General features: G+C 41.1%; 1 protein-coding gene across 3 annotated transcripts in view; it reads right to left on the reverse strand.

The window, feature by feature from the left end:
- Positions 1–17,041, reverse strand: part of EFEMP1 (EGF containing fibulin extracellular matrix protein 1) — an 85,491-nt gene that overhangs the window by 22,660 nt on the left and 45,790 nt on the right. For all 3 annotated transcript variants that reach the window (XM_032780565.2, XM_032780564.2, XM_032780567.2), the window contains exon 5: positions 81–203. In XM_032780565.2, coding sequence (XP_032636456.1) covers positions 81–203 — 123 coding nt within the window. The remainder of the gene's footprint in view (positions 1–80; positions 204–17,041) is intronic.

Genomic DNA, 17,041 nt, shown 5'->3' on the forward strand with positions numbered 1-17,041 from the left:
GTTACTTTATAGTTCCACATAAAGTTTGAAAATGAACTTTGATAGCCAATGAACATCGCTTATGCTAGTTCAGAACTTACCAACACACTGTTCCCCACGTTTCTGGTAACCTGAGGGACACTGGCAGCTGAAAGACCCTCTTAAATTGACGCATACTTGATCTGCCCTGCAGTTATGGGTTCCTGTTGCACATTCATCTATATCTTCATAAAACAGCAAACACAACGTTAGTCAGAAACTTTGGTTCTAATTTAAAAATGTTTACCCATTTCCAACCATACTTTAAATGAAGATAACAAGTTTCAAATTCATTCAAAAGATTTTTATGCCAGAGTTTATTCTGTTTACAGAACACACAACACTGTTCTGACGTTCCCCTCTGGTGTTATCTGGACCAGTGATCTGCTAGGTCTCTCCAATCCTTGACTCTGGGAGCCAGCCTTACCCTGCTCTGCTGTGAGAACCCCCACTCCTGGGCTGTTCGCGCACAGCCTCTAGCATGTAAGCTGCTCCCAGCTACTTGCAAGCGAATGACTCAATTCAGTATCTCCGGTCCCAGATAAAACCCTAAGAACCTCTGTCTTGCAGTTCCCAGTTATGCCTGTTGGATGCTGCAAACTTATATGAGTTTATCAATTTAACAAAGAATTTGATATGTACCAGACTTGTTATCCTAAGGGAAGTCTCTGACATACTTCAAACCAAACACACTGCTTCAGGTACAAAAAACAAACAGATTTATTAACTACAAAGATAAACATTAAGTAATTATAAGTCAAAGCATAACAAATCAGATTTGGTCAAATGAAATGAAAGCAAAACACATTCTAAGCTGATCTTAACACTTTCAATGCCCTTACAAACTTAGATGCTTCTCACCACAGGCCGGTTGGTTGCTCTTTAGCCAGGCTCTCCCCTTTGATCAGCGCTTCAGTAGCTTGGTGTGGTGTCTGTAGATGTAGGTGGATGAGAAAGGAAGGGCATGGCAAAGTCTCTCCCTTTTATAATATTCTTTCTTCCCTCTTGGCTTTGCCCTTCCCCTCAGTCAGATAAGCATTACCTCATCGCAGTCCCAAACTGGTCAAAGGAAGGGGGGGGGTGATTCACTTAAAAGTCCAACAGATCATTTTGTTGCTGCCTAGGCCAGTGTCCTTTGTTCCTGTGAGGCTGGGCTGGGTTTGTCCTATACCTGCCCTGATGAGGTGTGAACTGCATCTCCTCTCTTGGAGAGTTTTTACCTGGGCTTATTGTGAGATGCGGATATATTTTCAGCCTCATAACTACATACATGAAATTATAACCTATAACATTACTATAACAACAATGCTCAGTGCATCAGGAGCCTTCTGAAGATACTCAACATGACAGACTTTGCATTGGATACCACACAATCATTTTACAAGAATGAACATGGGGGTGCTGGGTGTTCCCCTGAGGTACAGAGCGTAACAACTGTCTGATTCCTTTGGGTCACAAACCAAAAATTTCTAACAATACTTAAATCTGACCGATTGTATCTTAACATATTTCCAATATTATTTTTTTCTCCATAGGAATTTATTCCAGGTGAGGCTGGTAGCGCCACCTATTATTAATGTTGCCAGACACTCCCCATTATAAGACCTGTTTTCAGTTGCTAACAACTTTCCAAATATTAACTATTTGGGCTGAAATTGTCACTACTGGGTATCTTTTGTAGGTTGAATATTCAGCTACAATGCTTCAACTGTTTCCAAGAATGAGACTAGCAAAAAATATGTTGTTCTGTAGATGTTAAAAAAAATTCTGGTGATCTCTTTTTGTCCTGAGAAGGGGACAAGTTTCATTTAGAAGCCCAAGCACAGGGCTGGAGTTTAAAGGGCTCTAGGATGGGGCTGAAGACCTGGAGGTGGACTAACCATTTGTTAAACTTTGTTACCCCCAGAAGGCAGTGGAAGTGAAGGAGTGACCTGGCTAGAGAGCTGGGGACTTCACAGAACCCTAAAGGCAAAGAGTCTTCAGGCAGAAAGCCCTGGGGGCATTGCTCCATACTAAGGCAAGGACAGACTTAAAGCTAGCTCAGAAGAGGCTAAGAACTGAGCCCAGAGACAGTGCTGCAAGTACCAACAAGAGCATAGTGATAGGCGCTGTTGTACTTTTGTTACTCTGGAAGGGACTTGCCTGTTTGTTCACATATTGACAGTGTGTGAACTGGTTGGAGAGCCAGGCCACTGAAGACCCACCTGATGGGGTTAACAGCCGACACAGGGTGTCGGGAGCAGAAAAAGAGAGAGTGTAGGTTCACACCCAACTGAGAGAAGGTGCTCATGAGAGGTGAGTGTCCCCCATCTCAAATGCATTAGCAAAATGTCTCAGCCTTCTGTAATGCTGGTCCATGTACAGGATTAAACAAACTACTACTATCAGTTATTTGTTAGCTCAAGTGGCAGAGGTCTGTGCAGCACATCTAAAGATTCCAACCCTGCTGATGAACCATGTGGATATCACTATAAGGCAACATGATTAATTTCTTTTTTTAAAGTTAGGAAATTACATGCACAAAATGACATTAAGAGAACATTATTAAGTTTGCAAAGTTAAAGCACTTAAAGGCAGGAAATGACAGAATTAAGGTTGCTTGTACACCTGAATCTGCCCTCCTTCTGCATACACATTATGATAGTCTTCAGTTATATGATCATGTATTCATCAATGGTTTAGATAATGGCATCAAGAGTACACTTATAAAGTTTGTGGATGATACCAAGCTGGGAAGTGGCAAGTGTTTTGGAGGTTAGGATTAAAATTCAAAATGATCTGGACAAGCTGGAGAAATGGTCTGCAGTAAATAGGATGAAATTCAAAAAGGACAAATGTAAAGAACTCCACTTAGGAAGGAACAATCAGTTGCACACATACAAAATGGGAATTGACTGCCTAGGAAAAAGTACTGCAGAAAGGGATCATAATGGATCACAAGCTAAATGAGTCAACAGTGTAACACTGTTGCAAAAAAAAGCAAACATCATTCTGGGATGTATTAGCAAGAGTGTTGCGAGCCAGAGAGGAAAAGTAATTCGTCCACTCTACTCTGCCCTGATAATTAGGGCCCTACCAAATTCAAGGTCTATTTTGGTCAATTTCACAGTCATATGATCTTAAAAATAATAAATTTCATGATATCAGCTACTTAAATCTGAAATTTTATGGTGTTGCAATTGTAGGGGTCCTGACCCAAAAAGGAGTTGTGGGAGGGTGACAAAGTTATTGTAGGGGGGGGTTGTGGTACTGCTACCCTTACTCCTGCATTGCTGCTGGCAGTGGCGCTGCCTTCAGAGCCAAATAGCTGGAGAGCAGCGGCTTCTGGCTGCAAGTCCAGCTCTGAAGGCAGAGCCACCACCAGCAGCAGCGCAGAAGTCAGGATGGCATGGTATGGTATTGCCACCTGACTTCTGCGCTACTGCCTATAGAGCTGGGCCCTCAGTCAGCAGCTACAGCTCTGTCTGGCTGCCCAGCTCTGAAAGAAGTAATGCAGAAGTAAAGGGTGGCATGGCATGGTCTTGCCACCCTTAGTTCTGTGCTGCTGCTGTCAGTGCGCTGCCTTCAGAACTGGGTGCCCAGCCAAAAGCCACCGCTCTCCAGCCGCCCAGCTCTGAAGGCAGCACAGAACTAAGGGTGGCAATACTGCAACCCCCTAAAATAATATTGTGACCCCCCCAGCAACTCCCTTTTGGGTCAGGAACCCCAATTTGAGAAACACCAGTGTCCCCCATGAAATCTGTACAGAATAGGGTAAAAGAACACAAGAGACCAGATTTCACAGGGGAAGACCAGATTTCATGATCTATAACGCATTTTTCATGGCTGTGAATTTGGTATGGCCTTACTGATATGGTCTCAGCTGGAGTATTGTGTCCAGTTCTGGGTGCCACATTTCAGGAAAAATTGGAGAAACGCAAGAGAAGAGCAACAAAAATGATTAAAGGTCTAGAAAACATGACTAATGAGGGAAGACTGAAAAAATTGGGTTTGTTTAGTCTGGAGAAGAGAAGGCTGAGGGGGGACATGATAGTAGTTTTCAAGTACCTAAAAGGTTGTTACAAACAGGAGGGTGAAATTATTCTCATTAACCTCTGAGGATAGGACAAGAAGCACACTCACTCACTCATGCCCGTCACCCCAATCGGGGTATAGGCCGCCAATCGGGACAAGAAGCAATGGGCTTCAATTGAAGTAAGGGTGGTTTAGGTTGGACTTTAGGAAAAACTTCCTAACTGTCAGGGCACTGGAATATATTGCCAAGGAAGGTTGTGGAATCTCCATCATTGAAGATTTTAAAGAGCAAGTTAGACAAACATTTGTCAGGGATGGTCTAGATAATACCTAGTCTTGCCATGAGTGCAGGGCACTGGACTAGATGACCTCTCGAGGTCCCTTCCAGTTCTATGATTCTATTTTTTCACAGAACCCTGGCCACATTTAGTACACAGGATGGTTCTGCTCTGGGGATGATCAGGTTAGTGTCTAAAGAAGGCTGTTGTCTGTAGAATCCCTGCCTCATTTCTTGCAGAAGTTGGAAAGTGTGTACAATTTGTACCACTGGGCAGGCGGGTCTAGGACTGCCCATAACTAAAAGCTTGCCCTTCAGATAAGGAGGAGGGACCACAAAGCCCAGGCTACAACTGAGTTCTTGAGACAACAAATGAAAAAAACAGGAGCAGGAGGTGAGATTTTAAAAATGAGGGATCCAGAGGAGAACCCCAAGCAGGGAACCCTGGACAGCTCCCACTGCTTCTCTAAAGTATTCAAGGAGTCAGTGGATGCTGCCCAGAGGAACTCTACCTGGAGATGTGAGCAGACAAGGTACAGGAAATAGACCCTACAGTCACTGAGTGCCCTGTGCCCAGCTTCCTTCTCTTGAAGTGATGGATGGCCATCTTGGCTAGTTCTAGGAGGAGACTGAGGAGGAGGTCCTTTGACTTGGTGGGGCCAGGGATGGGGTGTGCATAGATTAGGATGACCAGATGTCCCAATTTTATAGGGACAGTCCCGATTTTTTGGTCTTTTCTTATATAGGCTCCTATTACCTCCCAGCCCTGTCCTGAATTTTCACACTTGCTATCTGGTTACCCTAGCATAGATCAGGAGGAATAGGGATGGAAAATGTGTAGAGAATGAGGCAGAGAATTGCAGGAAGAGAAAGGAGGGTCTCATGATTAAGGCAGCTGAATGCTGCCCTACAGCAGTGGTTCTCGAACTGTGGGTCAGGACCCCAAAGTGGGTCACAACCCCATTTTAATGGGGTCGCCAGGGCTGGTATTAGACTTGCTGGGACCTGGGGCTGAAGCCAAAGCTCCCACGGTGGGCTTCGCGTTTTGGCTTCAGCCCTGAGTGACAAGGCTTAGGGAGGGAGAGCTAGCTCAGTGGTTTGAGCATTGGGCAGTTAAACCCAGCATTGTGAGTTCAATCCTTGAGGATGCCATTTAGGGATCTGGGGCAAAAATCTGCTCTGGGATTGGTCCTGTTTTGAGCAGGGGGTTGGACTAGATGACCTTCTTAGGTCCCCTCCAATTCTGATATTCTACAGGCCCCCACCAACAGCTTTTGGCTTTGGCGCCCCCACCCACTATGGTGGAGCTCAGGCTTCAGTTTTGGCCTGCCCCCACCTGGGGTGGCAGGGCCTGGACAGCCTCAGGGCTCAGTCCCCTCTCCTGGGGTTGTGTAGTAATTTTTGTTGTCAAAAAGGGGTTCCAGCGCAATGAAGTTTGAGAACCCCTACCCTAGAGACATGGATTCTACCCCTGCATCTGGCAGAGAGAACCTACATGATGCTACTCAAATCATTTAAACCAAACTTTTCACAAGAGAGTGGCCACTAATTATCTTCCTCATTTTCCAATCGCCTGACTTGAGACCCTGTGGTCTGATTTGCAGAAGTTCTGAGCACTCACAGCTACAACTGAAGCCAATGGAAGCTGTGGTTTGAACATATACATGCTATAAAATGTTAAGTACTCTGAAAAATCAGAGTATTTCAAATTGGGCACCCAGAATTAGTGGATGGTTTTGACTTTATTTTGTGTGCCTCAGTTCCCAATTTGTAAAGTAGTAGTACTCTCTCACACACAAGGGGGTTGAATGAAGTTTGCACAGGCAACTGAATTCTGGCATTTCTTAGCTTTTAAATGCTTGACTTTGTAATCTTAACAATGTTATTTTAATGTAGTTTTTTGTGTATGTAATTATATGTACCATTCCATGCAGTTTATGTCAGACTGAATGCAGATATATAAAAGTATATAAAAGAGTAACTATTGTGTTTTTCTGATATTCTGATTTATTTTCTTCATAATATCTTGGCGTACTTAGTTATAATTATGCTCTCTGTGTTGATAAGTATTGTATAAAACTAAATTACAATTTGGTTTTTCATTTGATCATCCAACTTGTTTCTTAGAGTTTCTTATTGTAACTTGACACAGAACAGTGAAAGGACTTTGTAATGTTGGCATTCTACACAACCTGGAAGCTGTAGGCCGAATAAACAAATTCCTTAAAACTCATGATCTCTAGTTTATGTATCTCAGCTAAACTCTCTATTTGTACAGGCACCGGGGATCTTAGAACATCACCTGTGGCAGATTCTGGGTGGTGCTTTGGAAAAAAGTGATAGATTCTTTCACATATCAAATGAAAATAATTTTGACCATAAAATTCAATAAAAAATAAACTATCAACAGTTTGAATTAATTCTCAGTGTTTGCCCTTTTCTCAAAAGTTCAAATATTTGCTATATACTTCCTCTCAATCTGACAGCTCAAATAAAGGTCTAACTCTTCTGCTGTCCTTTTCATTTCTGCATGTTATCAGTTCTGAAGTCAGCATACTAATACAGAAGTAGCTGACTCCACTGTCTTGGACTGACAGCTGAGAAGCTCATGCTCAGATGCAGAGCAGGTTTTTCAGGCACTAGACCAGGCTGTCTAGCACAGAGCAGACAGGCCATTAATGGCTTGATCCAAAGTGCAGTGAAGTCAGTGTGACTCTTTGCATTGACTTCAGTGTGCTTTGTATGGGACTCCTAGTCTTTGCATAAAAATGGAGGAAAGCTGTTTATACTGCTTATATACTTTCATCTTTTTTATAATATTCCCGGAATGAGGCATATTTAACCTCTGATGACAACTAAATGGGTAGAAGTGTCACTGGTCCAGAGCATTGCTTGCTCACTGGTCCAGAGCAGGCTGAACCTTTCTCAAAGACCCAGTCAGAGCAATTTCCCCAAACTCATTACACTGGGGCTGGATCATTGGTAGCACTATAGACTAGCCAGTTCCCTAGCCATGTACCTAAACCCCAACCTGTAGGACCAGAGTGTCTGTTTTGTCTGGCCCCTCCCTCACAGACCAAGCTGGCATGATTGAACGTGCCAGGAGCAGAAAGCCCTCACCGACACAGACTCTGGGGATCTTTAGACAAGCCACAGACGCCAGAAACAGGAGTACATTGGAGTGTGTCATGTCTGCAATCCTCTTCAGCATTCCCATTGACTGGGTAATGCAGCATACAACAGCATTAGACCTGGACTTTGCAGATGATCTTCCTCTCCTATCACAATACCCAACATCATATACATGAATAAACAGCCTGACTCAACACATTCAGCCAGCAAATTGGACTGAAAATCAATCACAATAAGACAGATATCATGACCTTTAATATTGCCTCACCATCACCAGTACAGATAGAGGATCATGTTCTCACCAATGTAGAAACATTCACATACTTGGGCAGCACCATCAGCAAGGACAGTGGAACAAGCCAGGACATCCAGAACAGAATCAGTAAAGCCAGGAACACCTTCAGGAGCTTAAAATACAGTCTGGATATCATCAAAATACAACACCAAAACCAAACTCAAGATTTATCAGAGCTGAATACTTTCAATACTACTTTATAGTGTAGAATGCTGGGGAATGACAAAGTATGACATGTCCAAACTCTCTTCACTCCATACAACTTGCCTCAGAAAAATCCTCCATATCTTTTGGCCAAGAATAATTTCAAACCAAGACCTATTCACACAGTGCAGCCAAGAAGATACGCGCACCATCATTGCCAGAAGGCGTTGGAGATGGATTGGGCATGTGCTTCAGATTAAAACTGATTCAATCACCAGAACAGCAATAAGATGGACACCTGAAGGTAAATGAAAATGATGCTGCCCAAAAACAACATGTTGAAGAGCTGTGGAACCTGAGCTGAAAAACACAGCTGGGGAACCATTGAAAGACTTGCCAGAAACAGACAGGCGTGGAGGAACTTCATCGCTGCCCTAAACACCAGAGGTGTAATGGGAACTAACTAACCAACTAACTATAAAGGGCAGCGCTCCCCTTGCAAATAGGTAAATGGGCCTATATTGTGACCACCCCGTGTAGATAACTGGATGTGGTCAGGTTCTCCTACTTCCTGAGGGAGGAATCACAAAGGACTCTGTTACAATATCAGTTTTTTAGTCCATTGCTATTGCAAACACCATTGTGTGGACTTCTCCATTGGTTTTTTACCCTCTATGATTAAACTTGATATGTGCATTTCCTAAGCTCTTAACTGAAGACAACTTGCCAGAACTATCAATAATTCATTTAAGTGATAATAGCCCTCAAATATAGGGCCTTGTGTCAATCTGATGATATGGATTGTTCCTCTGTATATAGTATAGGGATCCTCCTACCGCCATCTGTCCTTTGTTTGGTGATGGCAATAGATCATACACCTCAAATCTATATATATCTAATATAAGCTATGTGTTTTCTGTTCCCAGACTATTTCACTCACATTGTTTTGTACCGTCTATCTCCTCTGACCACTATTTTTGTTTAAATTGAAAGCTTTTATTAGGATAAATGGTATAGAATATCCAGCTCAGAATCAAACACAGAAACAAGAGTGTCTGATCCGAGAGTGTCATTAAATCTGACAAACCAGTCATGTTTCCAGTAATTTTTATTTCACTTCTGCTTCTTCGCATCAAATGAATCACATATCTCATTTAGTACCAGCTCACTCATTGCATATGTCTGCACTGAAGCTGGAGGAGCAACTTCCAGCTTGGGTAGATGTATATATGCTAGCTTTAATTGAGTTAACATGCTAAAACACAGCAGTTTACACATGCTATTCCATGGACCACACCTCTTTGTTTTACTTGATCTTTCAGGAAAAACCCTCCCCAGCAGAATATGAATAGCAATGAGGCTATTGGGAATCCATGCCTTTTGGCCTCTACCTAATGCAGATACCTATGACTGCAGCTTATTTGTCACCACTGAGGGAATGCTGTTTGCAGAAGACAGGCTTTTCTAGGGGGTTGGCCCATGGCTGTGGAATGAACTCCCACAGGAACTAATAATCATCACAAACCTTCTGCTCTAAATGCAAGGCATGTTTCTTTGACCTTGCCTTCTCTAACATAAACATATAGCAATGCGAGTGTATGTTAGTGTGTATAAATAAATTGTATTTTCCAAAACAAAACACTCCACTGTACACACACTTATCTCCTTGGGAAGGTGATGAAAGAACAAACACAGCATGGATGTTAGTCACATTATTTAGTGCATTACTGGAAGGTACTCATATACTATGATGATGAGCGTGGTATAAGAACCTCTTTAGAAAAGAAAAGAATGTACTTTTATGACCTAATTCTTGGACATCTCTCTATTCCCTCTTCATCCTCTTCCACCCCACCCCAAAATTCAATGTAATCAACATACTAATGTTTGTTTTCTTGAGTGTTTCAGAAATAGCTGCTATCTTATATAAATTGCTCCTGGGAAATGCCTAAATCTATTCCCACCAGGGCAACAAGAAGGCCCATGTCCCCACCCCCTGGGTTCCCTGCCCAGGGCAGGTGAAGGATCCGTGGCTTCTCACAGCTTTCTGCGTGGCTCTTATCCTGACCTGGCTCTGGCTTCTGGCCAGGGGGTGGGGCCTCAGGGGCCAAAGAGCAGCAGCCAGGCCATGGTGAGAGCCGCCTGAGCAGCTACGGGGTGCTGTGGACCCTCCACGTTCCCTGGGCGGGGAGTCTGGGGGGTGGGGACATGGGGAACTGTTCTCGGGGCCCCCCACCCTAGACAGGTGGAGGGTCCATGGCTCCCCACAGCTGCCCAGGTTCCCAGAACCAGGGCCGCTGTTACCTGGCCTGGGCTCCAGTTTCCAGCCTGGTCAGGAGGCAACACCTTGGGGGGAAGAGGAGGGGCAAGGAGCTGGTTCTGTGGCAAAAAGTGGACTGACCAGGCCCATTCACTTTAAAAACTGGGAGGTCCACGGTCTCTTGGCCCCCTGTGTTCTGGTGCCCCAACCCCTATCACTTTCTTAGTGACTGGTGACTGTATTTTTCTATTCCCTTTCCATATGTTACATAAGATCATAAGAACAGCCGTACTGGGTCAGACCAAAGGCCCATCTAGCCCAGTATCCTGTCTACTGACAGTGGCCAACACCAGGAACCCCAGAGAGAGTGAACCTAACAGGTAATGATCAAGTGATCTCTCTCCTGCCATCCATCTCCACCCTCTGACAAACGAAGGCTAGGGACACCTTTCCTTACCCATTCTGGCTAATAGCCATTTATGAACTTAACCTCCATGAATTTATCCAGTTCTCTTTTAAATGCTACCATAATCCTATCCTTCACAACCTCCTCAGGCAAGGAGTTCCACAAGTTGACTGTGCACTGTGTGAAGAAGAACTTCTTTTTATTTGTTTTAAACCTGCTGCCCATTAATTTCATTGGTGGCCCCTAGTTTCTTGTATTATTGGGAAAAAGGTAAATAAACTTTTGCTTATTTAACTTCTCTCCAGGGGGCGTCACTCATGATTTTATATACTTATCATATCCCACTTAGTCCTCTTCAAGCTGAAAAGGTCTAGCTCTTTACATCTCTCTCAAATGGACCTGTTCCAAACCCCTAATCATTTTAGTTGCCCTTTCCTGAAAACTTTCTAATGCAGTAATATTTTTGAGATGAGAGACACATCTGAAAGCAGTATTCAAGATGTGAGTGTACCATGGATTTATATAAGGGCAATAAGATACTTCTCGTCTATTCTCTATCCCTTTTGAATGATTCCTAAAATCTGTTTGCTTTTTTTTGACACCGGCTGCACACAGCATGGACGTCTTCATGAACTATACAGAGACTCCCCAAGATCTTTTCCTGATTTTGTAGCTAAATTAGCCCCATCATATGTATGTAAAGTGAGGTTATTTTTTCCAAGTGCATACTTTACATTTATCCACATTAAATTTCATTTCCCATTTTGTTGCCCAATCACTTAGTTGTGTGAGATATCTTTTTGAAGTCTTCACAGTCTGCTTTGGTCTTAACTATCTGGAGCAGTTTAGTTGCATCTGCAAACTTTGCCATCTCACTGTTTACACCCTTTCTCCAGATCATTTATGAATAAATTGGATAGGAATGGTCCTAGGACTGACTCTGGACACCACTAAGTTACCTCTCCATTCTGAGAATTTCACATTTATTCCTACCTTTGGTTCCCTGTTTTAACCAGTTCTCAGTCCATGAAAGACTTCCTCCTTATCCAGAAACTTAATTTACATAAGAGCTTCAGTGAGGGACCTTGTCAAAGGCTTTCTGGACATCTGAGTACACTATGTCCAACTGGATCCCCGCTTTGTCCACAATGTTTGTTGCACCTTCAAAGACTCTAATAGATTAGTAAGACATGATTTCCCTTTACAGAAACCATGTTGACTTTTGCCCAACAATTTATGTTCTTCTATGTGTCTGACAATTTTATTCTTAACTATTGTTTCAACTAATTTGCCCGGTCCTGATGTTAAACTTTCCGGTCTGTAATTGCCAGGATCACCTCTAGAGCCCTTTTTAAATATTGGTGTTACATTAGCTATCTTCCAGTCACTGGGTACAGAAGCCGATTTAAAGGACAGGTTACAAACCGTAATTAATAGTTCAGCAACTTCACATTTGAGTTCTTTCAGAACTCTTGGGTGAATGCCATCTGGTCTCAGTGACTTGTTACTGTTAAGTTTATCAATTAATTTCAAAATCTCCTCTAGTGACACCTCAGTCTGTGACAATTCCTCAGATTTGTCACCTACAAAAGCTGGCTCAAGTTTGGGAATCTCCCTAACATCCTCAGCCGTGAAGACTGAAGCAAAGAATCCATTAAGTTTCTCCGCAATGAGTTTATCGTCTTTAAGCACTCCTTTTGTATCTCGATCGTCCAGGTACCCCACTGGTTGTTTAGCAGGCTTCCTGCTTTTGATGTATTTAAAAAACATTTTGTTATTACTTTTTGAGTTTTTGGCTAGCTGTTCTTCAAACTCCTCTTTGGCTTTTCTTATTACATTTTTACACTTCATTTTACACTTTCTATTTACCTCACTAGGATTTGACTTTCACTTTTTAAAAGATGACTTTTTATCTCTCGCTGCTTCTTTTACATGGTTGTTAAGCCACGGTGGCTCTTTTTTAGTTCTTTTACAGTGTTTTTAAATTTGGGGTATACATTTAAGTTGGGCCTCTATTATGGTGTCTTTGAAAAGTGTCCATGCAGCTTGCAGGGATTTCACATTAGTCACTGTACATTTTAATTTCTTTTTAACTAACCCCCTCATTTTTGCATAGTTCCCCTTTCTGAAATTAAATGCCACAGTGTTGGGCTGTTGAGGTGTTCTTCCCACCACAGGGATATTAAATGTTATTATATTATGGTCACTATTTCCAAGCGGTCAATGTTACGCATATTTAGATAGATAGATAGATAGATAGATACACACACACACACCCCGATAGCCATTTCAGATTAGATCAGTAACCCATAGTTAACACTGTCTTGTACTTTGCCAGTATCCTTTTCTTATTCCTTTATATTTTCTAATCTCACCTATCATTCTAGCTGATGACAATGTGTATAAATCAACAGCTGCATGACTGTGCCAAATTGTTAAATGTCTTATATCATGTTTGATAGTTGAAACATGCAGCATACACATTGTATTTAGTATTTTATAACTTAAGGAATCTATCACAGTCTCATCATTGCAAATCACTCACATAAACAAACAGAAGTTTGGGCAGCGATACTAACTTTGTGGCAACTAGCCACTCGCTCACCAGAAATGATAGTAGAAAAGTGAGAACATATAAGACAATATCATAGCCAAAACGCATCCAGCAAAGGCTTGGCTGAATAGCTGAGTTCTGCATCATTCTCTGAAGGATGATAAATGCTGACAGATTGCCAGAGGAAGTAAACTTCATAGTAAGGGACCCTCCACTGAGATTACTCTGTCTCCAGTCCTCAAGCATAAACATCTAGGAGCTGTTAATTAAAGCACAGTGGTTAATGTCAGCCATCATGAAAGCGCATGGTGTCTAATATATGCCTTTATTTAAATTTTCATCTTTTTTTGTGATAGGGATTTCTCATGTATTTTCCCCTCCTATCCTAGGATGTGTTCCAAGGAGACTCTCAGTTCCTTAAGGTGGTTAATCAAGCTATCTAGTCTACCCCAAATACAGCCAGTAAGCTTTTTATCATGTCACAGCTCAACATTCTGGGCCTCCATTTTTAATGTTGTTTTAAACCCAGTTCCCCCTCCTTAACAAGTACACTAACCCTACACAATTTCTTTTGAATAGCTGTATTTTCTCTAGCAATAGATATACACTAATTTATTTTAAAATTCATTTTGAGTTAAGCCACTTCCTTTATTTGCAATGCCTTAAACAACAGTCATATTACTTGAAGAGGCTTGCACCGAGAGCTAAGTTTTGTTGCTAGATTTATTTGTACTTGCTTTACAGTTATAAGTGTTTGGTAGTTTTTATTTTACTATAACTTGCATTGGAATTCAGTAGTTTGGTTACCATGTACTGTTTGTAGTTATTACACCACAAAAAACTACCTTAAAAGAATGTTAAGGTTGCAAAGTCAAACACTCAGAAGTTAGGAAATGCAATGTGTTCAACTTTAATTCTGCCCACTTGTGCATGTGCATTATAATAGTCTTGAATTACATGATCACTTAACATTTTTAACACATACTTGCACTCAATCAAACCCCACCATTCCCAGAGTGGGATCAGGTGGCATGGCTTTCTCTATTCAAGCAGAATGTACCCAGATGCTACAAAAGATTAATGGTATATAAAGTCCTTAGTTAGATGTTATGGGTCAAAGTGATGGTGGGGGAAAAATAACTGAAGTTAACTACATTAAAATTTAGGGTAATGGGCTCTGAGTAAAAATGCATTTCAACATTTCTTTCAGAAATGTTTATGATGGTATACTATGGTATTGCCACTAGACCCCAATCACTCATCATAATATAAATACTGCCTTTTGCAATAATCTCCAAGACATTTAAAAATCTATTGTAGAAGGCTTTCATATACATAAATATCTATAGAATCAGAAAGTGCTAATTGATTTGCATTGTTACTGTTTGAAGTTTGCAGGATGCTGCAAAAATATTGTAAGAACCATTAAGGGCAGCAGAGCTTGCCCCTTGCATTCTTGCGAAATATAAATCAACTTGCGTTTCATAGTTTTAATTCCACAAGCTTCGCTAATAGCTATACCCACTGATTCCCTCACTTTCCAAAAATGTACCCACGCTCCCTCTTGAAGTGATTTACACAATTATGTCCTTCCATTGCTGACTTTGGCTGCCTGCTCCGTATTTCAACTGCTAGTTGTGTACAGACATTTTGCCTGACTTGCTTTTAGCTATAATCTTAGCTATAGTTTCCCCAAAATCTAATCCACAGATTCTTGCTGTAGAGATACTTAGTTAGTTTTTCAAAATCCCTACTATATCTGTCCTGTAAGTCTCTTATCTATAATCCACAAAATCCTCTCTTAGTCTCTCTCTTTCTGAATTACAAGCCTAGCTCTATTCTTTCTATGCTGTGACTCATTCTTCCCAAGCCCCTGACTCATGCTGCTTGCTCATTTATGCAACTTTTTAATCCCTGCAGTTTTCTTCCTATAACTTGGAATTAGAACTGCACACAATATTTCAATGTGTCTTTCACCAGTACTTTACACTTCTGTGGAAAAACGAATTCAGTTCATAGCTACTCTGCACCTTTATCTAACCAATCAAAGCTCCTTTTCTCTTTTAATCACTACCAAATATTAGGCCATGGCTAGACAACAATATCCACTATCAATCCAGCTATATCCTATATTTAGGACAGTCCATTACTAATAAGGTTTACACATGACACAGATGAGGGGTGGTGGTAAATAATGAAGGAGACATGTCCCTGATCCAGAGCAATCTGGATCTCTTGCATAGCTGGGGGTAAGCAAACAAAATGCATTTTAATACAGCCAAAGTAAAGTTATACATCTAGGAACACAGAATGTAGGCCTTATTTGCAGGATGGGGGACTATTCGTGGGGAGCAGTGACTCTGAAAAAAAGTCATGGTGGGTAATTAGCTGAATGTGAGCTCCCAGTGTGATGATGTGGCCAAAAGGCCTAATGCAATCCTTGGATGTATGAACAGGGGAATATTGAGTAGGAGCAGGGAGGTTATATCACCTCGGTTTTTGGAATTAGTATGACTGCTAGTGGAATACTGTGTCCAGTTCTGGTGTCCACAATTCAAGAAGCATGATGATAAATTGGAGAGGATTCTGAGAAGGGTCAAGAGAATGATTAAAGCATTGGAAAATATGCCTTTTAGTCAGGCTTGGCAGAATTAGATATTTTTTAAAATAATTTTGATAGATAATATCAATGTTTATTTTTAGGCAGGCTTTTTTATTTTATTGATTTTACAATTTTGCACAACTGTGAACTTTTTTTTTTTCATGGGGGGGAGGGAAGGGCACTCAGTATCACATGTCAAAATATACAAAATAAATAGCCATCAATCAAACTCTAAGAAATTCTGAATTTTTCTTCTTTTGCCTATCTGTAACCTTCAATTATTATCAATGAAAATATTTCTGTTGGTTTATATGTGCATGTTGAAATTGACATTTAATGGCATTTACCGAATAAAAACCCCAAATCTTGCCAAGCCTACTTATAGTGATAAATTCAAGGAGCTCAATCGATTCAGTTTAACAAAGAAGGTTAAAGGGTGACTTGAGCACAGTTTATAAGAACCTATATGGGAAACAGAAATATAATCATAGAGGGTTCGTCAATCTAGAAGACAAAGGTAAAATAATATCCAGTGTTTGGAAATTGATGCTAGACAAATTCAGATTCAAAATATGGTGCAACTTATCAAAGGTTGTGGTAGATTCTCCATCACTGGTATTTTTTAAATTGAGACTGGATATTTTTGTAAAAGAGATGCTCTAGTTCAAATGGGAATTAATTCAAGGAAGGTCTATGACCCCAATTATGCAGGAGGTCAGATGAAATTATCACAGTGATCCCTTCTAGCCTTTCTGAATGTTTACTGGCTTTGGAAGACAACCTTTTATATAGTATCACTTTGAAATACTGGCAAATTATATTTGCATTGCCTACCAGTTTAGGAAAGAGTATTCAAAGAACGTAAGGAAATACAATAGCCATAATCTTTCCATTAACTTATGCTCACTGTATTTTACCAAATTAAGTATTCTAGCCCTTACTTAAATTTCTCATATTGTTCTTACAACTGAAGCCGAGCTCACTGCTATTAGCTTCCAGGATCCTCCCTTGATCCTTTCTTACACACAAGAACAACATTAGTAACCTTCCAAACTCTCTGGTTCCCTCCCCAGTCTTAGCAAGCTATCAAAAAATTCTGTCAAAAGCTTTTCTATTTCCCTTGCTACTTCCTTCAACATTTGAGATGTTATTCATCTGGGCATGGTGCCCAGACTTTTAACTCATTGGTGATGGGAGCCTGAATTCTCCAAGGCAAGCACTAATGGAAAAACTGTTATATAACATCAAATAGATATCTAAAGGGTTAATAGTTTTAGTTGACTATCAGTTCTGGAATGATGGAGCCTATTAATATTTCAGTGCTGCTTTAGTGTATTCA

The sequence above is a fragment of the Chelonoidis abingdonii genome, chromosome 3, assembly GCF_003597395.2.
Source record: "Chelonoidis abingdonii isolate Lonesome George chromosome 3, CheloAbing_2.0, whole genome shotgun sequence".
Taxonomy (NCBI): Eukaryota; Metazoa; Chordata; order Testudines; family Testudinidae; genus Chelonoidis; species Chelonoidis abingdonii.